Below are 24,304 nucleotides of genomic sequence, written 5' to 3' on the forward strand. Positions count from 1 at the left end.
TATGAATGGATGGGTTTTCAAAACTTACTTTACCTATAAAATTCAAAGTTGAAAAACGATGAATTTACCATCTTCAAATCACCAGACCTCTTAGTGGCTAGCATCTGTGGCTCTAGGTGAATACAGTCTATGGGGGGAAAACAAATTTTTTAAAAGTTTCATTCAAAATGACTATTTTACAAATAAAGTAAGGGAGAAAACTGAGGTAACTGGATACTGGTGGACACAGATGTAGGTCCTGATCTTGCAAGCTGCTCAGTGTGGAGCCCCGCTCAAGTTAATGGGGCCATGAGAAGGTGCAGGCATCTTCTGTAGGGCCCCAATACTGAAAGGTGCTAAATGTTCCCACTGAAGTTAATGGTGATTGACAGCATTCAACAACGCTCAATATCTGGCCTCTGATCAGCAGCTTCTCTCATACAGAAGGTCAACAGCTGAAAAGTCTTCAGAGAAAAAGTCTTACTGTGATGACCTAAAATGCTTATGCTGTAAAGTAGTAATTTCTAGGGGCTTGTCTATACTTACCGCGCTGGTTCGGCGGCAGGCAATCGAACTTCTGGGTTCGATTTATCGCGTCTAGTCTGGACGCGATAAATCGAACTCAGAAGTGCTCCCCGTCGACTCCGGTAATCCTGCTCGCCGCGAGGAGTACGCGGAGTCGACGGGGGAGCCTGCCTGCCGGGTCTGGACGGCGGTAAGTTCGAACTAAGGTACGTCGACTTCAGCTACGTTATTCACGTAGCTGAAGTTGCGTACCTTAGTTCGATTTGGGGGTTTAGTGTAGACCAAGCCTAAGTGGATATTAAAGAATAAAATAGGGGAGAAGTGGGTTAACTTTCCTAAGTTAAAGTAGGATTGCCACACAAATAAAATACTAACTTACTGTTGATGATTTGCCATTACAATACATAAAATGTCCATGGCAACACTTTTTTTTTTTTTTTAATTTACAGCAGTACTGTACCTGTTTCAATGGCAATGTCTATGTTCAGCGTATCATTGGAAGGAAGCATTGTGTCTTTCTTGTACTGTTGTTTACAGATCTGTAAGCCTGACACATCGTCTTCATCTTGTTCATAACCAAGTGTGCCCAGGGATATATTCTTTAATTGGCAGTACTAATTTAAAAATAAAAACACACTTTTTCAGTTATCTTAATTATCCTCACATCAGCCTGTTCACAAAAAATTACTGATACCCATAAATATGTTTTCTTTGCCCACACTCATTCAAATTTGCTTTTTTTCCCATTAACAAAATTAATGGTCCACAGTACCAGCTTTTCACACACACTTTGTATTTGCATAACAAGCTTGATTCAAGGATCTCAAAATTAGTCAAGCCTCAACAAGGCAGGTGAATATAATTATACTCTACAAGGACATTGTGACGGGTTCAGTCACAGAGACCTCTTTAGGACTGCCACCTGATGTGCTGAAACTACCTCGGAGCCCGTTTTCCCTGCCAGCTTGGGATTTCAGAACCCTGTCATGTTGAGCTAGACACACTAGTCTGCTGCAAATGAGGACCCAGGTCTGAACCATGTCCCCCAGAGCTGCAGACTTAACTAAAAATGGCTTAAGACGTGCTCCTGTCTCCAGCACCCAAATACCCAGTTCCCAATGGGATCCAAACCCCAAATAAATCTGTTTTACTCTGTATAAAGCTTATACAGGTTAAACTCAAATTATCCGCCCTCTATAACACTGATAGAAAGATATGCACAACTGTTTACCCTCCGAGGTGTTAACTACTTATTCTGGGTTAATTAACAAGCAAAAGTGATTTTATTAAATATAAAAAGTTGTATTTAAGTGGTTCCGAGTAATAACAGACAGAACAAAGTAAGTTACCAAGCAAAATAAAACAAAAACATGCAAGTCTAAGCCTAATACGTTAAGAAACTGAATACAGATAAATCTCACCCTCAGAGATGTTCCAATAAGCTTCTTTCATAGACTAGACTCCTTTCTAGTCTGGGCCCAATCCTTTCCCCTGGTACAGTCCTTGTTCCAGCTCAGGTGGTAGCTAGGGGATTTCTCATGACTGCAGCCCTTTTGTTCTGTTCCACCCCCTTATATAGCTTTGGCACAAGGCCGGAATCTTTTGTCTCTCTGGGTCCCCACCTCTCCTTCTAATGGAAAAGCACCAGGTTTAAGATGGATTCCAGTACCAGGTGACATGGTCACATGCCCTGGGAGACCCCAAGCCTTCATTCTTCCTGGCCTGACTCACAGGAAAGCTTGCAAGTAAATAGAGCCATTTACAACCAATTGTCCTAGTTGATGGGAGCCATCAAGATTCCAAACCACCATTAATGGCCCACACTTTGCATAATTACAATAGGACCTCAGAGTTATATTTCATATTTCTAGTTTCAGATACAAGAATGATACATGCATACAAATAGAATGAACACACTCAGTAGATTATAAGCTTTGTAATGATACCTTACAAGAGACCTTTTGCATGAAGCATATTCCAGTTACATTATACTCACACTCATTAGCATATTTTCATAAAATCATATGGAGTGCAACATCATAGACATGTCAAAGGTCACACAGGTAATCAGTCACAGGGCCTGGAACATATTCCAGGAGCCCAGGCTCGCAGTTCCCTGTGCTCCAGCTACTTAAAACAACACTCTCCCCAGGTGCATATTATGTGCCTGCCTTAAAGGGGTGTTTAGAGAAGAGCTTCAAGATACTTTGATGGAAAGATGCAACTACAGAAAAAGGGGAATTTAAAAGATTATAAACATAAATTTAAAAGAAAGTTAGTACAACCCCTTCACCATCCCATACTTTTAAGAACTTTCATAGGATGACCAGAAAAAAAAAAAAGCAGGATATTAAACAGAATTTGTAAAGCCTTTACATTTTTATTTTTAAAGGATTTTAAGTCCTGAAAAAAATAGAAATTTTAGCAAGTTTTAAGATTTCCCCCCATCCCCACAAGATCTAGGCCAAACAGCTTTACCGCCCATTCGCTGGACAAGGTGGAGAGGAGTTGCTGCTTTGACTGCAAGGTAACAAAACCACATATATACTAGACAATATGCATCCATGGAGCACACACAGAGCTTGGGAAGATTCTTGCCACAAAGAAATCAAGTGCAGGGGAGCTGATCTCGTCAGGCACTCAGAGATGGAACTGAAAAATTGTACATTAAAAGGGAAAACAGCTTTTGACTTGTATTCAGCCACTGGTGAGTTCCAATATAATTTTTTAAAACTAAAAATCTCTCATTTAGAATTTAAGATTCGTTTACTAGGCTACGATAAAAGACAAGCTCTCCCTAATAAACTCTTAGGCCACAACAGAGCATGATTGAAAATCCCACTGTCAGGGTCAAATTTTGTTCTGACTTACCTCCCACACACCCCAAGAGGGTTGCATAGGAAGTAAGTTCATGCAGAATTTAGTCCTTTTAAAGTATCCTTCATTGCAATATCAAGGTCCTTGGTTTTCTTGTCTTTATGTTCACCTTGATTTTCAATACTAACACAGCAAAGAGATCTATACTGGTAGAGGAGATGAAATACAGAGAAGTACAGCCTAAAGGACCATGGGACTGGGAGTCAGAAGATCTGGGTTCTATTTCTGTCTGTACCACTGGCTTGCTGAGTAACCTTGCACAAGTCACTTCACCTCTCTGTGACTCAGTTTCCCCCATCTGTAAAATGGGGGTAACGATACTGAGCTCCTTTGAGACCTACTGATAAAAAGTGCTATGTAAGAGCTAAGTATTGTTGTTGTTGCTGGGTTCAACAATAAAGGAGTCTGGAGTCATGCTTTCTAGGCTGGTAAGGGAGCTAGAACATTGCTGAGATGAGTAACTGGGGACACAGCACTTCATAGAATTCTTTAATATCCATACAGCCGAACTGACTATTGAACACCTATGAAAGCAGCTGTTTGCCAACTCAATTTAAATGTCAATAGTCATTGCTCAAGAGACTCCCAACGGGCAAGAAGTCCCTTAAATGGTAGAGGAAACCCAAGCCCCCATATAACACTGACTCATGTGCATCATGGGTGGCAAAACACAATAAAGAGTTCCTGAGCCCCTGGCCAATAAGCCAATGCAATAGCCAACATCCTTTGAAAAGTCTTCCTTCCTGTAAACACGCAGTGGTCAAACCAAAGCTAAAATAAAATGAACAACCCCGCCCCATCTAATAATTTTCATCACTATCTAACCTCCCCTTCCTGAACAAGATAATTGAGAAGTTAAATAACCAACTGAGGCCCTGTCTACACTGGCAAGTTTCTGCACAGTAAAGCAGCTTTCTGCATTGTAACTCCCAAGGCGTACACACCGCTGAGTCACTTAGGGCGCAGAAACCGCGCAGATGCAGCGCTGTAAAAAAAAACCACCCCGACAAGAGGTGTACAGCTTTCTGCGCCAGGAGTACAGCACTGCGGTGCCAGTGCAGACACCGTGGTCGATTACAGCGCTGCGATTGGCCTCCGCGAGGTGTCCCACAATGCCTGTTCTTGCCTCTCTGGTCATCGGTTTGAACTCTACTGCCCTGCCCTCAGGTAACCAAGCATCATTCCCACCCCATAAATTCCTTTGGAATTTTGAAAGTCCCCTTCCTGTTTGCTTGGTGATGCGTGCAGTGGTCTCAGGGCATCGTTCCAGGTGGCCATGCCTGCCCCATGCACCAGGTGATACCCTGCTTGGAACAATGCCGAGCTGCTGGACCTCATCAGCATTTGGGGAGAGGAGGCTGTCCAGTCCCAGCTACGCTCCAGCAATAGGAATTATGATACCTACGGACAGATTTCACGATGCATGACAGAAAGGGGCCATGACTGGGACACATTGCAATGCAGGGTCAAAGAGAAGGAGCTGCGGAACGCCTACCACAAGTTGCAGGAGGCAAAACGCCGCTTTGGTACTGCGCCCACGAGCTGCTGGTTCTACAAAGAGCTGGACGCGATACTCGGTGGCGACCCCACCTCCACTGTGAAGGACACTGTGATACTTCAGTGGCTCGCATGCCAGTTGAGAGTGGACCGAGCCAGGAGGAGGAAGTCTTGGATGAGGATGTGGAGGGGGAGAGGGACCCAGAGGCAGAGGATGCCTCTGAGGTCAGAGATGCATGCAGCCAGGAGCTCTTTTCTACCCCAGAGGAGGCTAGCCAGTCACAGCTGTCGGATGTTGGCAAAGCGCAAACAGGAGAGGAGGCCCCGGGTACGTGGATCTGATTTTGGGAATCGCTGAGGCGAGTTGTTGGGGACAGGAGGGTTGCAGAAAGCAGGCTTGTGTCTGTATGATGCGCATACCACCACATGCCTCGTCTGAGCGGCGGAACAGGCTGTTCACTGACTCCCTCACTTCATGGGAATCTGCCTCAGAGATCTCCAGAAAACTCTCAGAGATACTGGGCAATCCGCTGCTGCAGGTTCTTTGGCAGAGCTGCTTTGTTTCTTGCCCCATTAACGGTAACTTTCTCCCGCCATTGTGCCTTCACAGGGGGGAGGACGGAGAAGAACCATTGCTGCACACAGGCGAGCCACATAAGGGTGGAAGCCGCAGTCTTGGAGAAGACCCTCCCTTGATTCTCTGTTCACCCTCAGCGGCAAGATATCTTCCATAATGATCAAAATCTGTGGAAAATGTGGGGACAGGAACGATTATCAGGACCCCCTACAGTGCTGGCTCTCCCCAAGAGCCATGTGCCCAGTGTACAGTATGGTCCTGGAACACTGATTTCCCCTGCCCCTGCAGTTACTCACCATTCTGGGGGTCTTGTGGCTCATGTGCGCTTGCCTGGGGTCAGCCAGTTGACACCAGGCAAGTGACAGATACGTGAATACTGGCTATGTTTTAAATCACTGTTCTGTATGTTGCAAACAATATTGCTTCTGTAAAATGTTGCCTTTAAACTTCACCGAGATGCCCTTGGGAGCACAGCCTCCCTCTTTGTTATTGCCAGCTGAATGGCTACGCAGAATTAGAAAGCATCCACGAAGAACTAAGGAGGACTTTCTGTGTGATGTTATGATGCACTCCATAGCTGAAAAACAAGAATTGAAGGAGTGGCGGGACAGCAAGAAGAAGGACTGAAAGGAGAATGCAGCGTACCAGAATGAAGCCACGGAGCAGCTCTGAAATGTTATGGAGCGCCAAGCAGACACGCTCCAGGCAATATTAGCACTGCAAACCAAGCAGTTCCACGCCTGCCTTCCCCTGCAGCCGCTGTTGCAAAGCTCTTTCCCATGCTCCCCCCATACACCACCAACACACTTATCAACCTCCTGGCTCTAGTCTGTACCCGCTGCATTCCACTCCTCCCCTGTCACAGTCCAGCACTTCAGACTCACAGTACCCACTGCACTCAACACTCATCCCTCTGCAGTTTGGCCCTGCTGAAGTACAGTACCCGCTGCATTGTACTCCGAAGAAGGCAGCTGGATATGATCCCTGGGCATACACAAATCTTTAGCTGTCCCAGGACCCCTCCTCCTCCTGAGACCTTCCCTTCTCCCCAGCCACATCAGTGCTGATGCTTTTTTTTTTTTTAAACTCTCTCCTCCAGTTGTTGTTTTTTAATAAAAAGAGTTGTGTTAGTTTGAAAGCAATCTTTATTCTATTAATTGAAAGCAAACAGAGTCCTGCAAAGCAACAGACAATTATGTTAAACCTTCATATTGCATCGTCTGCCCCAATCACAATCATATCCTAGCATTACAAGCACTGCACTCCCAAGCATAGCAACAAATATTAGTGGCCTTCAACTTCAAATTGCTGCCTCAAGGCATCCCTGATCCTTATGCCCCGCACCACTCTAATAGCCCTGGTCTCTGGCTGTTCAAACTCAGCCTCCAGGCACTGAGTCTCAGCAGTCCAGCCCTGAGTGAAGCTTTCACCCTTTCCTTCACAAATATTACAGCGTACAGCGCGTGGCTATAAGCAATGGAATATTGTCATCAGCCACGTCCAGCTTCCTATAGAGGCAGCACCAGTAGGCCTTTAAACGGCCAAAAGCACACTCAACAGTCATTCTGCACTTGCTTAGCCTGTTGTTGAACTGCTCCTTGCTGCTGTCAAGTTGCCCCGTGTATGGCTTCATAAGCCATGGCATTAAGGGGCTGGCAGGGTCTCCCAGGATCACAATGGGCATTTTGACTTCCCCTATGATCTTCTGGTCTGGGAAGAAAGTCCCCGTTTGCAGCTTCCTGAACAGGCCAGTGTTCCGAAAGATGCATGCGTCATGCACCTTTCCGGATCAGCCTGCGTTAATTTCCGTGAAATGCCCACGATGATCCACAAGCACCTGGAGAACCATTGAGAAATACCCCTTCCAATTAATGTACTCGGTAGCTAGGGGGTCTGGTGCCAGAACTGGAATATGCGTGCCATCTATCACCCATCTGTAGTTAGGGAAGCCCATTTGTGCAAAGCCATCCACAACGTCATGCACATTGCCCAGAGTCACGGTCTTTCAGAGCAGGATGCAATTAATGGCCCTGCACACTTCCATCAACAGGAATCCAATGGTAGACTTTCCCACTCTGAACTGGTTAGAGACCAATCGGTAGCAGTCTGGAGTAGCCAGCTTCCAGACTGCAATAGCCACACGCTCCTTCTCCGGCAGGGCAGCTCTCATTCTTGTGTCCTTACGCCACAGGGCTGGGGCTAGCTCATCATACAGTCCCATGAATGTGGCTTTCCTCATCCGAAAGTTCTGCAGCCACTGCTTGTCATCCCAGACTTGCAGGACTATGTGATCCCACCACTCTGCTTGTTTCCCTAGCCCAAAAGCGGCGTTCCACTGTGGTCAGCACCTCCGTGAATGTCAATCAATCAATCTCGTGTCGTAGCTAGTACGCGTGGCGAGATCAATGTCACACTCCTCTTGCCTTTGTAGTTTAAGGAATAACTCCACTGCCACTTGCGACGTGTTGGTCAGAGCGAGCAGCATACTAGTCAACAGTTCAGGATCCATTCCTGCAGACCGAAGAGGCAGAGCGCGCAGTATACGAACTGTTGAAAGATGGCACCAAATGCAGACAGAAGCACAGGGATTGATGGGATGCGAAGCAATGCATCACGGGGCATTGGGACAGGACCCAGGATGCCCCGTGACCTCCTCTGTCTTCCCACAACTCTTAGCGGCAGAAGAGGAAGAGATGCTCTGTGGGATAGCTGCCCAGAGTGCACCACTCCGAATACCGCTGCAAGTGCCGCAAGTGTGAACACGCTATTGCGCAGGCACCTGATAGTGTGAACACACAACAGTGGTTTCCCTTCAGCACTCTCTGAGCAGCGCTGTAACTCTGCCAGTGTAGACATACCCTTAGATTTCAGCTTACTTTTGACGACACCCCAGACACATCCCAACCTGGTGTTAGAACAATTAGTATCACAGAGAGTCCAAGTCTCCTACTTGCCATGGACAACATTCCACACAGGTTATCATGGAACACTGCTGACACACTTGGAAGGTCTAATAAGTGTCAGCTGCAGCATAAATCAGTCCTCAAAATGGTTGTTATGGACAACTGCATATTTACATGCAGGACTCTCCTTTAAATGTGCTCCACAAGGCTCTTTCCATCCTGCTATCCAATATCCACTAAAGCCACCAAAAGAGATCATGGACTCAACCCCAGTAACGTGCCAACACTACGCAGCTCCACATCTTCTTTATGTCAAATGCAGACAATACCATTTGCCAGCAGTCTCAGTACCCATGTGAGAACAGTGCCTGGATTAAAAGAAGATGAAGGAAGGCAAGTCTAGGTAACAAAACCAAGTTAGTGGAAGAGAAAAATACGAGAAATTAATCAACACCATTACATCTCCATCTATCGAAGGACTCAATCCTCCAGTTGTCAAGATGGTATGCAAATTAGGGGCCCTTTGAACACCTCACTGTACCTGGATACCATCTCTAGTAGTGGTTTCCCCACACCCACACACACTCTCCTACAGTTAGCTATCCTCCTTATGAATGAATCACCCAGCCATGGCGATCCATGAATTCATCACCTACAGACTGGATCACTAGAACAGGAAGTTAAAGCAAGGTCCCTAAAAAAAAAAAAAAAAAAAAAGTCCAGCATGTTGAGAATGAGCAGTCTGCAGCACTCTGTGTTGCTTTGAAGGCAAACCTATCATCTTGGTGCTTCATGAAACTACACTTGTTACATTTGATAATAGAACATCTTTTTGACATAATTTCCCCATAATAAAAATACCCATATTAGACAGAAAATGTAAGAAAATCAGCAGAGAGGGTATGTTCTGTGTAATACATATTCTCAGAAATGTGGAGAGAACCAATGATCTAGTAGTTAATTTAGTTGCAAAAAACATTCAGATATCATGGGGACTGTCCATTACACATTTAGTCCTCCACAATTATGCAAGACTTAATTATTACTTTTCAGCTATAGGAAGGCTGTATGCTGTTGCCTTGGAATTACTGGATACACATGGCCAAGGTTTTCAAGAAGAAGCTAGTGATTTTGGGTGCCCAAACTGAGACACCTACAAGGGGCTTGATTTTCAGGAAGTGCAGAACACAACCTCTGGGAAGAAAAAGAAAAAAATAGCCAAGCCAAGCTCTTTCAAAGTCTCAGTTTGGGCACCCACAATCACTGGCCTCTTTTTTGATAATCTCAGCCATATATATGTGCCAAACAACAAGTTGAAGTCACTCAACCAAAGGGGTTAAAGTCTGAAAACCTGCAAAGCCCTAACAAACCTAAGCTACAGTGACTGGAAAAAACTCCTCTATAAATGTCTACATTTATAGAATATAGACGTCATACAAAGAGACCTTTATATCTGATGCCTGTATCGCATACTTGACTCCTGCTCGATGAAATAAATCTATCCTTTCACTAGTCTTCTAGCTGGGGCTTCAAATCAGCCTTAGTGCCTACAAAAGAAGGAAGAAAGTAGTAAACCAAGAAGGAGAGATAAAAAGCAAAGAAATAACAGATTAAAAGTAAAACAGCAGCACAATTGAAGAAAATTCTGAAGGAGAACCGAGAAGAGACATGTACAAATCAGTCACCATTTTACACAACACAGGCCAGATCCTCTGCCTATCTGAGCAGAAACAGTGGATTTGCTCTGCTGAGGATTTCCCATTGTTTATGGGCATTGCCAGGAGGTAAAGAGCCCTGAGGTGGGGGCCTGGCCAAAGGAGAAAGAGTATGGCCTTTGCATTCCACCAATTCCTGACTGCTATAGTGGCTGCATGAGGACCATTACCAGTCTGCAAAATGCTGAGCAGCCCTAAAGCTGCTCTAAATTGAGCCTCAATTGGACAAGTGCCCATAGGTCTTCGAACTGGGCAGGCTCAAGTAAGGGTGACTTAAAGCCCCACACTTCTGAACTGTACTGGACCACAGAAGAGACCTGGCCCTCATGTGATTTTTTTTTTTTTTTTTTTTTTAAACAAGAAAGGACTTCCATTTTTTTTATTTTCTACCTTTTGTTTCCCCATCATTTTCTATTTTATGTGCATGTTAACAAACTGTTTGCTGGAATTTTATCCTTTTTTATTTTAAAATTTTTAAACAATTATTTAAGTTGTTTATCATATCATCCAAATTCCTTTTAAAATACCATACTAAACTTAAGGCTCTGTCCTGATATTCCTGGAAGTACTACATTCCCATGTTGAGACTTCTGGCAATGATGCTACAAAGCTGTGATTCACTATAGCTGTAAGCATGAATTTTTGGAATGTTCAGTTCCATTTCTACTTAAAGTAAAACCCAAATCATCTGCCACAGCAAGTTTGGAAATTAATAATCTAATATGAACAATTTCAGTGTTCGTGTTGTGACTAAGTCAAAAAATTAAGATTAAGCATATACATGAAAATAAACACTGAGTGAAACTTAACTTTGACTGTTTATTTTAATCAGATGACCAGTTAGGATATTTGGAATCTGTATGAAATTAACCAGAACAGAAAATGGAAACTGAGCAACATCTTATTGGCTGTGACTTTTAAGCAATACTTATGCTGTTTATTATACACAGAAACACACAAAACACTTACCTGATTAATAGCAAAAAAAATGCTGTCATAAACATCCTGCTGTGTGTATACACTGCAACTATAATCATCTTCATCAACCCCAGAGTAGCCTTTCAGAAACAGATGCTTAAAGGCAATAGTGTTCTCCTCTTTGAAGGAAACCACCAACTGGTTACTCAAACCAAAAAGAATAAGCTTAAAAAAAAAAAAAAAAAAAAAAATTCAAGTTAGAATACAATTCCATCATTAACATACTAATGATAGTAACACAGCAATTAACATCTTCAAGTTGTAATTAGTTGTAATTAGCACAAATTGGAAAGTAAGAAGTTTCTGTATTGTGTCAATACCAGACTCCTTAAAAAAAAAAAGCAAGTTAACATTACAAGTAGGGCTGTTGCATGATTAAAAAATTAATCACGCGATTAATCACACTGTTAATAATAGAATACCATTTATTTAAATATTTTGGATGTTTTTTACATTTTCAAATATATTGATTTCAATTACAACACAGAATACAAAGTGTACAGTGCTCACTTTACATTTATTTTTGATTACAAGTATTTGCACTGTAAAAAAAAAAAAAAAAAAATCAAAAGAAATAATATTTTCAATTCATCTCACACAAGTACCGTAGTGCAATGTCTTTATCATGAAAGTTTAACTTACAAATGTCGATGTTAAATAAAAAATTAATTAAAAAATAAAACAATGTAAAATTTTAGAGCCTGCAAGTCCACTCATTCCTACTTCTTGTTCTGCCAATCGCTCGGACAAATAAGTTTATTTACATGTGCAGGAGATAACGCTGCCCACTTCTTGTTTACAATGTCACCTGAAAATGAGAACAGGCATTTTCGTGGCACTGTTGTAGTGGGTGTTGCAAGATATTTATGTGCCGAATGCGGTAAAGATTCATATGTCCCTTCATGCTTCAACCACCATTCCAGGGGACATGCGTCCATGCTGATGACGGGTTCTGCTCGATAACAATCCAAAGCAGTGCAGACTGACGCATGTTCATTTTCATTATCCGAGTCAGATGCCACCAGCAGAAGGTTGATTTTCTTTTTTGGTGGTTCGGGTTCTGTAGTTTCCACATCGGAGTGTTGCTCTTTTAAAACTTCTGAAAGCATACTCCACACCTTGTCCCTCTCAGATTTTGGACGGCACTTCAGATTTTAAACCTTGGGTCAAGTGCTGTAGCTATCTTTAGAAATCTCACACTGGTACCGGCTTTGTGTTTTGTGAAATCTGAGTGAAAGTGTTCTTAAAATGAACATGTGCTGGGTCATCATCCAAGACTACTATAACATGAAATATATGGCAGAATGCAGGTAAAACAGAGCAAGGGACATACAATTCTCCCCCAACAAGTTCAGTCACAAATGTAATTAACGCATTAATTTTTAACAAGCATCATCAGCATGGAAGCATGTCCGCTGGAATGGTGGCTGACACATGAAGGGGCATACGAATGTTTAGTGTATCTGGCACATAAATACCTTGCAATGCCGGCTACAAAAGTGTCATGCAAAATGCCTGTTCTCACTTTCTGTTGACATTGTAAATAAGAAGAGGGTGGAATTATCTCCTGTAAATGTAAACAGACTTGTTTGCCTTATGGATTGGCAGAACAAGAAGTAGGACTGAGTGGACTTGTAGGCTCTGAAGTTTTACATTGTTTTGTTTTTGAGTGCAGTTGTGTAACAAAACAAGACAAAAAACCCTACATTTGTAAGTTGCACTTTCATGACAAAGAAATTGCACTACAGTACTTGTATGAGGTGAACTGAAAAAAATACTATTTCTATCATTTTTACAGTGCAATAATAATTTGTAATAAAAAATTATATACACTTTGATTTCAATTACAACACAAAATACTGCTAATGAGTTAACTGCGATTAATTGACAGCCCTGATTACAATATATAAGATCACAAAAGAATAGTAAAGGGTCTCTTTTGCCAAAGCCTAGAAAACAAAATCCCACTTTGCATAAGCTGATGCAAGCTGAAAACAAGGGAAGGAAAAATACCGTTTACTTCACTGACATGCATGCCATGAAATACTGAAACTCCTACTACTTTATTTTGGAGCTTAGCCACTTAATGCATAATCATTATCGAGTACAGCCCAGGAGATGCATTTTCACTTCTTTTAACTACATACACAGTAATGTATTCATAGTGCAAGCGCTTGAAACTATTTGAATCGGAAAAGCTAAGAGCTTTCTGTGGAAAATGCAAAAGCAATTCATTCACCTCATGCCCTCCCTGAGTAGGAGATAAGTCATTCAAATCTAAGAAATCACTTTGAATTTGAAGAGCTTTGATGATTAAAAGTACAATTATAGTAAATCAAGTTGACAACAAATAACAATGTGGTTTCAAGTTTATCGCACAAACACTTCCTTATGAAATCTACTTAGTTTTTTCTAACTCACCCTGAGATCTGAATGTCAAGATGTGTTCTGTCACTTACATCATCAGTAATAAGGTTTCTGTAATTAGAATTTAGCTGACAGTTTTGTTGATGATGCAGGACACAAAATAGAATCCAGTCCACTAATCCATAGCAATGCAGAGCTTTTATAGATAACAGTATTTAAAAAATTGTTTTTGTCTGTAATGCAATAAGAATCTGAATACACATGGGGACAGAGCTATTGATGAAAAACTTGCTATTTTTACTGAGCCAGTTTCCTATCATCACACTAACACCCCTTTTAAAAACAATTTTCATGAGAAAAATGTAAGTGGTTTACTTCACATATATTTTGGCATGAAAGAAGAACAGTGTAAGGTAATTGGAATCTCACAGTGGAAGAGCAGAAAAAGGAGAGAGCACAGGAAGGAACCCAGAGCTTGAAAAATAAACTCTCTTACTTGTTAGTGGCAAATATGAAGTGTTTGGACCCAGCTGTTTCTGCATAATCTAACCTTTCACTGAAGAAAAAGAGTACTAGCCTGAAGACAGAACTGCATTAAGGAGGCTGTCTTCCTGAGCCTGCAGACATCTCTCATTTGTCTGCTGCTAAGCACTGCACCAGAATGAAACAAAACTATTCAGAACCCCATGGGCACCATTGAAAGTGACAAAAATGAAGTTAATTGCATAAAGGTGCTGCTTGGAGAAGCTATAATTAGCAGCAGAGGCAGGGGCTGAAGTTGTTCATGGAGATTTATGTAGACTAGCAGAGATTCCCCATATCCCTTCCATAAGTCAAAGGCCAATACATAAATGGACCCTCTGAACAGAGATCCCAAGTGATAGGAATCCTAGCACTCTCCCCAAACCCCACAGCAAGGGTGTAAGGGACCCAGAGTCCCACCAGAGCATTGTCTCTTCCTCCCTAGTTTTCATCTCAGCCTCTGATTAAAAGGTTTAGTTCTTTGGCTAGGCCATGTATAATTTTTCAAGATCTACAAGAAACCAACTGAACGAGGGAGGAGAGGGAAAGTACAAAGAAATCCCCACTAAAAGGTAAGCAAGCCCCTATTCTTGTTCCCAGCATTAACAGTATATGAAATCTGAATTTACTGTCTGACAGGCTCTCTTTAAATAGAAAAATAAAATCTATTTTTTCCCCTCCAGTGAGTACTTTCTTGTCTCTCCTAGATGGTAACTAGTTAGCTCTGGGCTAAATGAGTGCACAAAGCAATGCTATTCACAGTGAACTATTTATGTAATGTGGCAGGATGACCAGAACAGGGGATTCCAGGTCATCGGTGCCTGGTTATATCCACACAACCTTTAGAACAAGTGTTGAATTCTGGCCAAGAAGTTTGCAAGATTCTTCAGGGGATTTAGCAGGAGTTCTACTTAGATGCTCTTTGGATTGCAAAGCTGTTAACGTAAGTTCTATGAATGAATTCATGGCAATTTCTAGCTAATATCAGTAAATTAGAGCCTTTCCCCCAAGTACTGTAAGGAAGAAAAGAAAAAGGGAAAAAAAAGGCTGTCAGTCTTGATTTGGGGGCATGTGGAATCCTTAGGGGGCCCTAACACCACTTTGCACTAAAATATACTGATACTTGGACAAAAGTCACTTCTGCAATCCAGCAGAGAAAGGACAAATTGCCTTCATCTTACCATATGGAAGGAGTCACTCCAATTAACCGGCTTAACATACTGAAACTCAGTGGTTTCTCAGAGTCAGACAGCTAGTGACAGGGATACTCTTGTAAGAATAAGCATAAAGTACACCAAAGTCACCCCTAGGGAGCTTGGCCTCATTCCAAAACTCAAGCATGCTCATTAGGACCTGCCCATATGCCCGCTACAAGTGTGCAAGACTGCCCTCTTTAAGTAGCAATGTACTTCCCTTCAGTGATTCTGTTGCTTCCTCATCCTGGCTACCCAATCAGCTGCTGAACATGGACCAGAAGTGACAGCCACTTTAGGGTGACCAGACAGCAAATGTGAAAAATCAGGACAAGGTTTGGGGGGGGTAATAGGACCCTATATAAGAAAAAGACCCAAAAATCGGGACTGTCCCTATAAAAATCGGGACATCTGGTCACCCTACAGCCACTTCACTGCACCGCTAAAAGGTGCCAAAAAAAGCCCAGGTACCTGAATTGGCAGTGGCCTCAGAAAGCAAATCAGCACTGCATCTCTTCCGCCCCAGGAGAGTCAGGCCTAACACAGAGACCAAGCAGAGGACAGACTAGGACAGCAAGCATGGCAATCCAGAAGTTTAATCACCAGCACAGGCACTAATGCTTGTGGGTTAGGATGGACTTTGAGTGATGGTGAAGGGTATGGGATGGATTAGGATGGGCTTTAAAGCTGTGTGTTGCCTCATTCCACTCATGATTAAACCCCTGTGTATAAGAGCTAGAAGGTAGTGTAATAACCGGTGTCTCCCTGACCTGGACAATGGGAAAAGGCTTTGACTAACAGCTCCGTAGAATCAAGCAAGACAATATTACCTCTTAGCTTCTGATAATATTCTGAAAAAACCCTGGTGGAATTGGTATCATCATGGCTGTGCCCATACTAGTCTTCTCCACGCCACCTCACGCAAAGAAGTCCCGCCCACTGCTCTCAACAGCAGCAGAGCTCCACTAGCAATTGCGGGAGCACTAGTGTATACAGGACTTCAGTTGCCAGTGTCATTTTAGTCTGTCTTGTCTAGACAGCATAGTTAGAATACCAATCATTGCCCGGAGCTCTGTCTACATTAGTGCTCCCTCCGCTGCTACTCCTGCACTGATGTTCGCAATGGTGGAGAATTTATTTTTTTAAGAAAGGCTGAGATCACCCTCTCTGGCTAGAAGGGGTCTGGAGGATATTAGCCAGAGGTAATATCTGAAGGTGTTGCTTGATTCTGGCAAGTCTGTTAATTTCAGACATTGACCCCTGAAGCTCAGTGTATACAGTAACTCCTCGCTTAACGTTGTAGTTATGTTCCTGAAAAATTCAACTTTAAGTGAAATGATGTTAAACGAATCCAATTTTCCCATAAGATTTAATGTATTTGCTGGAGGTTAGGTTCCAAGGACATTTTTGGGGGGCAGACAAAAGGCATTATATATTGTACAGTACTGTACTGTGGCTGGGAAGTGCCCCTGGCTTACCTCACACAGGCACAGCCCACTGCAGGCAAGGACGCTAGGAAGCACCTTCGCAGCAGCAGCTTCCCCGGAGAAGAACAGGCACCGGGAGATGCTCCGGGCCCAACTCTTACCACCCCCCGCTCCACTCCAGGCCCACCTCTTTCCACCCCCACTCCACCTCCTCTCCGGAACACGTCACATCCCCGGTCCTTCCCCCCCACCCCAGAAAGTCCTAAGTGCCTTAGGACTTTCTGGGAGGGAGGGGCAGGAGCAGAGACGCGACGCTTCCCCACTCCTCCCCCTCCCTCCCAGCACTTCATGCTTAGGACTTTCTCGGAGGGAGGGAGGGAAGAGGGGGGAGTGGAGACACAGCGCTTCCCAGCTCCTCCCCTTCCCTTCCAGAAAGTCCCAAGCACGGGGAAGCGCTGGGAGGGGCGGCGGAGAAGAGGAACTTGTACAATGCTCCCTTGTAAAGTCGCTGTAAGATTCTGTGGAAGAGCAAGCAGTGGACAGAGCAGGCAGTCAAACAACATTATAAGGGAGCATTGCACAACTTTAAACGAGCATTTCCCTAATTGAGCAACAACATAACTTTGAAACAACATTAAGCGGGAGGACGTTAAGTGAGGAGTTACTGTATTTCAGAGCTATATATTTAATGCCACTTTGTTAAATCTCACACTTGAGATTCCTGCATTTTAGAGATCAAAACAAATCACTGATTTATGCACAAATTAATGCACTGTCTAATCAAAATCCTGAGCCACTCTCCCCAAGTGATTAACTGCCTAGTCAACAATCTGCTCTTGCCAATCAGAAGAGCATTTGCAAATACAAACCAAACATTCAGAGTTGTTGGTTACATTAATAATGCAGGCTCTACAGTTGCTGGATTCGAACTCTGGTGACAATACCAATACATTGGCCTCAGGAGATGTGGGGGTTATGTGCAGTGAAGAGCAGAAGGTGCAAAGAGCATGCCACAGCACTGCCAATGAAGCCAAACAATTCAGAACCATATGATCCACAATGAGGTGCTTGATTTAGAGGGAAAAGATTGTTTTGAAACAAATGTCTTTGGCAGTATCTGACCTACTATTTCAGTTAACCCCTCATTGAAATTGCTCCAGTTAGCACCAAGGTGGTGACCAAAGAACATTAGGAGTTTAGTTTATATTATTGTTTCTTCCCACCACATCCACTCCTACTCCTTTAAGAGTGTTCTTTCCTCACCTCTGATCTTGGACTTTTTTTCCAGGAAGGAAGTTTAGATAGTTAAAAGAGTAACCAAAGGAAGCAATACTCCAAGACCATTGATTTGTTGCTCCACCTACATGTTTTTGTAAGAACATAAATATATATATATTTTACCTGTGTGGTAACCATAACTATCTTTAGAATCTGCAAACCTAGTTTCCATGGGATTTGACGTCTGGCTCTGTATTTTTCACATGGGTTCATGAAGTAAAACTTCAAATCCTTCTTTAGAGCATCCTCTTCTAGATCTGAATCTGGTTGAGCCATCATACGTCTGCCATAAATAATATGTTAATTAGAAACCCACAGAATGTCTTGGCAGACACTTTACATACATTACAGATTCATCTCACAGATCTGTTTGACTTAGAGGTCTATACAAACTGGAATGAAGTTTTTAATAGTAAAATTGAAGAGACATTCTCCTATTACAGTGTAGTTACCAAACCTATTTCATCACACTATGCTATCCCAACTGCACATCTCAACACAGCATTTAAATGACTATTCTCCAAAATACCTCCGCCCAATAAAGTGATTTTATATTCATTATACAGGTTAGTAAATGGTTTTTTTTTAAATCTATTCATTAAATCTAAACATTTTGAAGCATTTTGTTTATATAAACCACAACCTTCCTTTAACCTTTAAACCCCTATAGAAAAGTACTCAGAGACCAAAGGTCTAGGCTTTGAAGCACACTGACAAAGCAGCGTGGGAAAACCTGCACTTTCACTTCCTGTGCATAAGTATATTTTTAGTTTAAGGGCCCATCAGTTGGGCACTTTTTACAAGCACTAAATTCACTATAAAACCAAACATCTCCAAACACACCAAAACATCATGTTTTAAATATAAACAAACAAGATGTACACATTCTTTGGTGTCATATATAGTAGCACATTCAATTCACTTGTAGAAACTGATGTAGAGTGAAAAAGTAAGAAACTTTTCTTTCCCCTTCTCTTCTCACACTTCCTCACCTTTATTTCAAATGCAGCAAGTGCTGACTTCCTGTTTAAGTCTTAAAGATCTGAACTCAACTTGTAAATTTTTTCTAATTAAAGACAATTTCATTTGTAAGTACAAAAAAGTAACATGTTCTCTTGCTCCCGTTAGACTTTCAGAAAAATATATCCAATATCCAAAGTTATATATTAGGATAGCAATTTCCCAGTCTTGGTTGACACTTGAAAAATACATATTTAAAGTTTTCAAACATGCATTCATATCTGATCTTCATTTGATCTGGTCTATATGCAATGTATAGTGTACTTACAGTACGTTATAGAATTCAGAACTGTATGTTGCATGAAGTATACCCCCACAAAACCACCAACCCTCTTCTCAAACAGCAAGAGTGTAGAAGTAATTTTCAAGTCTAGGAGGAGCAGTACAGTACCACTCCCAGGTAAGCAAGTAAAAACAGATTTTATCACTGAAGTCCAAAGGTTACGTTTATTATACAGTGACTGATTTTATGGTACAATTAAAAAAAAAGGAGAGGTGAGGAGTTCAGTCCAGTAGAATTATAAAGATGCTAAGAGAGCTTCAGAAACATCAGGGGGGAGGGCGAAATCAGAAAAACTAATTTTAAAGTTTCCCTAAGAAAAACAAGGCACCAAGCTGGGCTAGTTTTAACCATGTTAGGAAGTGGTTAAAGGGATATCAACATGAAAACACAGATTTCTGCCTGAAAAATGTATACCTAGTGTAAGTTACCAGAAACATTTAAAGATTGCTTTTAGATATCGTAATTAGCAAAACAAAATTGTTTTTTCAGTTTGCATCCTTTGGGCATTTGACAGCAATCTGTGTCTAGTAAGATACTGAAAAGAGCTTTATAAACCTCAACAAGGTTTTTTTAAATGAATATTTCTTTAAAACCTCAGGACATACTATTTGGAGAGAGGTTCTTCGTTTTGTTTTATGTTCACCTATCTAAAAAACATCAAGTTGATTAATAAACAATAATAATAGCACTTTCACTCTTTTGTAGCCCTTTCCATCCAATAATCCTTAGCCCTAATCGCCACAGATTTTTACTGATACCATCAGCTTCCCTTATTCATTGTCTGCATTTTCTAACTGCTGGTTTGTAAGGTTAAGGAAAATAACAAGGAAGTCTTTGAAACATATGAAACCTATGGAACATATGAAATCCTACCAATGGCACTGGTCCAATACTAGATAAAGATGGTAAAATTGTCTATCATGATAAAGAAAAGGCAGACCTATTCAATACACATTTCTATTCTGTATTTTGAAAGAAGCAGGATGAAGTATTAATATTTTACAGTGTTAGTAAAATACTTGCTAAGGAGGATGTTACACAGCAGCTGTTATAATTGCATATTTTTAAATTTTCACAACTGGATAACTAGCACACAAGAGAATTATAAGAATAGGTCAAGGAGCTCTCTGAACCATTAATGTTAATTTTTTAATGAGTGTTGAAGGAGTAAGGAAATTCCAGAGAACTGGAAAAAACTAATCTCATACCAATATTTAAAAAGGGAACTGACAAAGGCAAAATATTGGAAAGACAGATGCAGAATGCAATTAATAAAGAATTACATTTTTTTTTTTAAGATCAAATTTGGTTGACAAAGGTAGCCATGTTGACATAACAGATTTCTGTAAGGCATTTGACTTAGTCCTGCATGATGATTGATTAAAAAAAATTAGCACTATGCAAAAATCAGGGAAGAGGGTGCTTCTAGTGGGGTTCCAGAGGGATCCCTATTCTTGGCCCAATATTATCCAATGTCTTTATCAATTATTTTGGAGACAACATTAAATCATTGCTGGTGAAGTCTGTATATGACACAAAACTTGATAGAGTAGTAAATAATGATGGGGACAGCTCAGATATATAGACTGGCCTCAATCGCTTGCTAAGGTGGTCTCATTTGAACATGCATTTTAATACAGCCAAAATCAAGGTCATATATCTAGATACAAAGAAATTTTGCCCAAAGTCTCACAGGTAATTCTGTGTCAGTCAGGAATAAAATGCATGTCTCCTCTTTTTTAGTCTTATGCTTCAACATGACTGTCCTCTTGTTATTAAGTACTGCCATGATAAGAAGTTCTGTGCTTAATGACTTTAACTAACATATACACCCTCCCCCCACAGACGCCAATCTAGCACAAATGGATTTGTTTACATTACAAAATTTTATCATGTTCAAACACAATTATGAAGAATTTAGATAAGCTTACAGAATGCTAACCATAATAATAGTGATGACACCTAGCTCTTATACAGCACTTTTCATCAGTAGATATCAAAGCGCTATACAGAGAAATTGACACACACAGAGGTGAAGTGTCCATGACTGACAGTTAGCATAGCCCAGAGTAAACCACGTTCAATGTCAGCTAATTGTAATTAAATGCAGCTAGTCACTATTTGCCCTCATCTATGAAGACCGCTCAGTCATAGTCATGTTTTATCAAATAATTCAACTTTTCTCAGTGCTATTTGAACATAACATGTTACAGGGTAGACAAGGTCAGTGTGGACAGAGCTGTTGCAGCATCAACTGTGGCAGTCTGAGACCGCCTTTGGCAGGATTCAAGCCTGGTTTTCAGACACAATTGTAATAGGGTCTGTAATGGTGTTGCATGAACACAAGGAATGTTCTAACATTAAAAAAAAAAAAAAAGTTAACTGGAAGTTTTAAAGACAGTGTAACAAATCCTAAGGAAGATGGGGCCTAAGCTTACTGCAATCTTAATTTCTGCAGTACAAACCAGAAGTGCTTCGAGATATATTGTCACTCTTTAATTAGTTTGCTTTGATCCTCTCTCACAGTACATTTGACTATAAATAGTCAATAAACTGAACTACTATGAACATCCTCCTGAAAGAGGAATTACTGGATCCAAAGGTCTCCATGGTTGTGCATTAGCAACACAAACAGAGGTGGCCACCTATCTCATGACTGAAAACATTACACTGAAAGAGACAACTCTGTGCTCTGGTGTTAGAAAAAACAGTGGTTTCCGCCAACCCCCAGCACTGGCTCCTCTCCTCAGCCCCACACAAGAAGCTGCTTTGAGCTGAATCCTGCAGCAATACTGCCATGGGTGAGGGGAATGGGGATGAGCATGGATGGATGGATGCAGTATGTGGAAGGAAACAGGCCCAATGGGCAGAGCTGCTTTAGTAGAAACAATAAATTGTTTCAGGAAGGAAATATAACACACGGTTAAAAATACACTGGGTGAAAGCTTTTGTTGTTGTGGTTGCTGCCGCTGTTCAGATGCAATTCCTAGACCATTAAAATCCCTTTGCATTGCCTCTAATTTTCTGTCTCCTCCACCTCAGCAAATTTCAAATGCCTTGGGGTGCCCAGAGAAATGTAAGAGCATCTAACCAGTTCCAGGGGAACCTTGGCATCTGCACAGTGAGGGCTTGGTTCTGATCTCTCTGTACATAGTTCTTATGCTGGTTCCAACTCCATGGACTTCAGTGGAACTACTCCTGCCTCGTATCAGCGCAAGTGAGAGAAAAGTCAGGCCCAGAGTCCTTTCAAGTGTCAAGTAAAATATATCTACCACCACCCAAAAAAATCCACTTTAAACAAATAAATGTCCTTACCCCTATTACTAGCAATACTTTCCGTCCTAAAAGCTGCACAAGCTTTAAGGAGCATTTAAAAGTCTTGTTTCGCCTCCTTTTTGGCGGGGTGTCATTTACTAGTTGCATCATGCTCAGCTGGGGCCAGCAAAGCTTAGGACATTGCAAGGGACCCTCCTGCCCATGCACTGGAGAGCAGCGTTATGATCAATAACATCGGCTGCTCAGGTTTGCTCCCCAAGTCGCAGGCACTGTTGGGGGGCAGGCGGGATTTTAAAACCCAAACCTCTGAACTCTCACTGATGTAAAAGTCAAGTCACTCCGCTTGGGCAGCTTCAATGGGAAGAGCGACGGGGAGGCTCCCCAAGTGCCCCTCAGTGACAGCCAAGGGGGTGACGGGTCCCCAGCCCCCTGAAGAACTGCCTAGCTCGCGCCTGATCCCCAGCCCACCCGTGGCCACCGAAGCGCCACGCTCCCAGGTAGCCCCCAGCCGCCCGCTCACCTGGTCACCAGCGTCCGGCCCCTGGCCACATACCCCACCGACAGGTCCATGGCGCACGCCGGCCGCGGGGCCCCGCCGTGGCCACTGCTGCCCGGAGCGGCGCGCTCGCAGCGGGGCGCCGGACCCATGCAGCTCCCGAGCAGGCGGGCGGGAAGCAGGCGAGCCGGGGCAGCCGAGCTAAGCCACCGCAGTCGGATCCGCGGTCACGTGGCGCCCCAAGCGAGTCCGGAACGGAGAGTAACGGGGCGGAGGCGCCTGGCGCCTGCAGCCCTAGGCATTGGCAGCGGCAGCGCTCGGGGCTTCCGAGGAGCCGGAGAATCCCCCAGACGCCCACCCCCCGCGGCAAGGAGCGCGCGCCTTGGTTTTAAAGCGGGAGCCTTGAGCTGGGGCTCGCAGCGCTCTGCAGGGCTGAGACGCGGTTAGCGGCTGCCGGAGTCCGTTGCTTCCCACGTGCTGCTTGCTTGCCCCTCAAACCTGCTGCCTGCGCCGCGAGCGGCAGCCTCGCCCAGCGCCCCGGCCTGGGTGTTCATTTCCGATCCCCAGGTCGCCTTCCCCAGACCCCCGCGCTGCACCTTGAACGGGCGCAAATCCGCGCCTGTTAGCAGCGCTAGGGGCTGGCCTTCACTAGCACATCAGTCACTCAGAGCTACTAGGGCTTGGCTCCCCTGCAACAGGCAGGACCCAGAGTGTTCCAGTCCCGCTAGCCTGGGGCCGCCAACTTTCAGTCACAACATTTGCACGTGGCAAGCCGGGCCCAGCAGCCAAGCTAAGTGCGTGCCCTGGAAGAGCACAGGGAGTAACCACACCTCCAACCAACACTCCCGATTACACGGAGCGATTGGATTAGCAATTGGTAACTCAGGCTGCAGCTGGAGACTGGCTCTGTCCCCAGGGGGGGCACTAGCTGGCTAAGGTTATGTCTTCACTAGCAAATGTTGCAGCTGTACTGCTGTAGCACCTCCTTAAGAGGCGGTAGCTACATTGAGGGAAGCTTTTTTCTGTTGACCTAGCATTGTCATGACCAGGGGTAGATGGTCTTAAATACTTCTCTCAGGGGTGTGGATTTTTCACCCTCCTGAGCAACATAGCTGGGTCTGCCTAGGGTTGCCAACTTCTCTGGATTGACCGGGAGTCTACCGGAATTGGCATCAATCTCCCAATGACTATTGAAAGCGATCCGGGAGATTTTAATAAGTTGCTGAAAGTCCGGTTGGCGGCACAGCAGGGCTAAGGCAGGCTCCCTACCTGCCATGGCTCCCGGAAGTGGCCGGCATATGCAGCTCCTAGGCGCAGGGGAGGCCAGGGGATCTCCGCACATTCCCCCTGCCACAAACACCGACTCCGCAGCTCCAATTGGCCAGGAACCG

General features: G+C 43.2%; 1 protein-coding gene across 3 annotated transcripts in view; it reads right to left on the reverse strand.

The window, feature by feature from the left end:
- The window catches only part of MCOLN2 (mucolipin TRP cation channel 2), a 42,357-nt gene extending 18,530 nt beyond the window's left edge, over window positions 1-23,827 (reverse strand). The window contains exons 1-5 of one of the 3 annotated variants that reach the window (XM_024103825.3): window positions 22,938-23,827; window positions 17,962-18,121; window positions 11,043-11,216; window positions 965-1,118; window positions 34-127 (exon numbers count right to left, since the gene is read on the reverse strand). In XM_024103825.3, coding sequence (XP_023959593.3) covers window positions 34-127; window positions 965-1,118; window positions 11,043-11,216; window positions 17,962-18,121; window positions 22,938-23,065 — 710 coding nt within the window. In that variant the 5' untranslated portion in view covers window positions 23,066-23,827. Of the gene's footprint in view, window positions 1-33; window positions 128-964; window positions 1,119-11,042; window positions 11,217-17,961; window positions 18,122-19,126; window positions 19,280-22,937 lie in introns of those variants that run through there. The other 2 variants (XM_008166613.4, XM_065554140.1) reach the window with 2 other exon arrangements.
- Between the last annotated feature and the right edge of the window lie 477 nt (window positions 23,828-24,304).

The sequence above is a fragment of the Chrysemys picta genome, chromosome 8 (assembly GCF_011386835.1).
Source record: "Chrysemys picta bellii isolate R12L10 chromosome 8, ASM1138683v2, whole genome shotgun sequence".
Lineage (NCBI taxonomy): Eukaryota > Metazoa > Chordata > Testudines > Emydidae > Chrysemys > Chrysemys picta.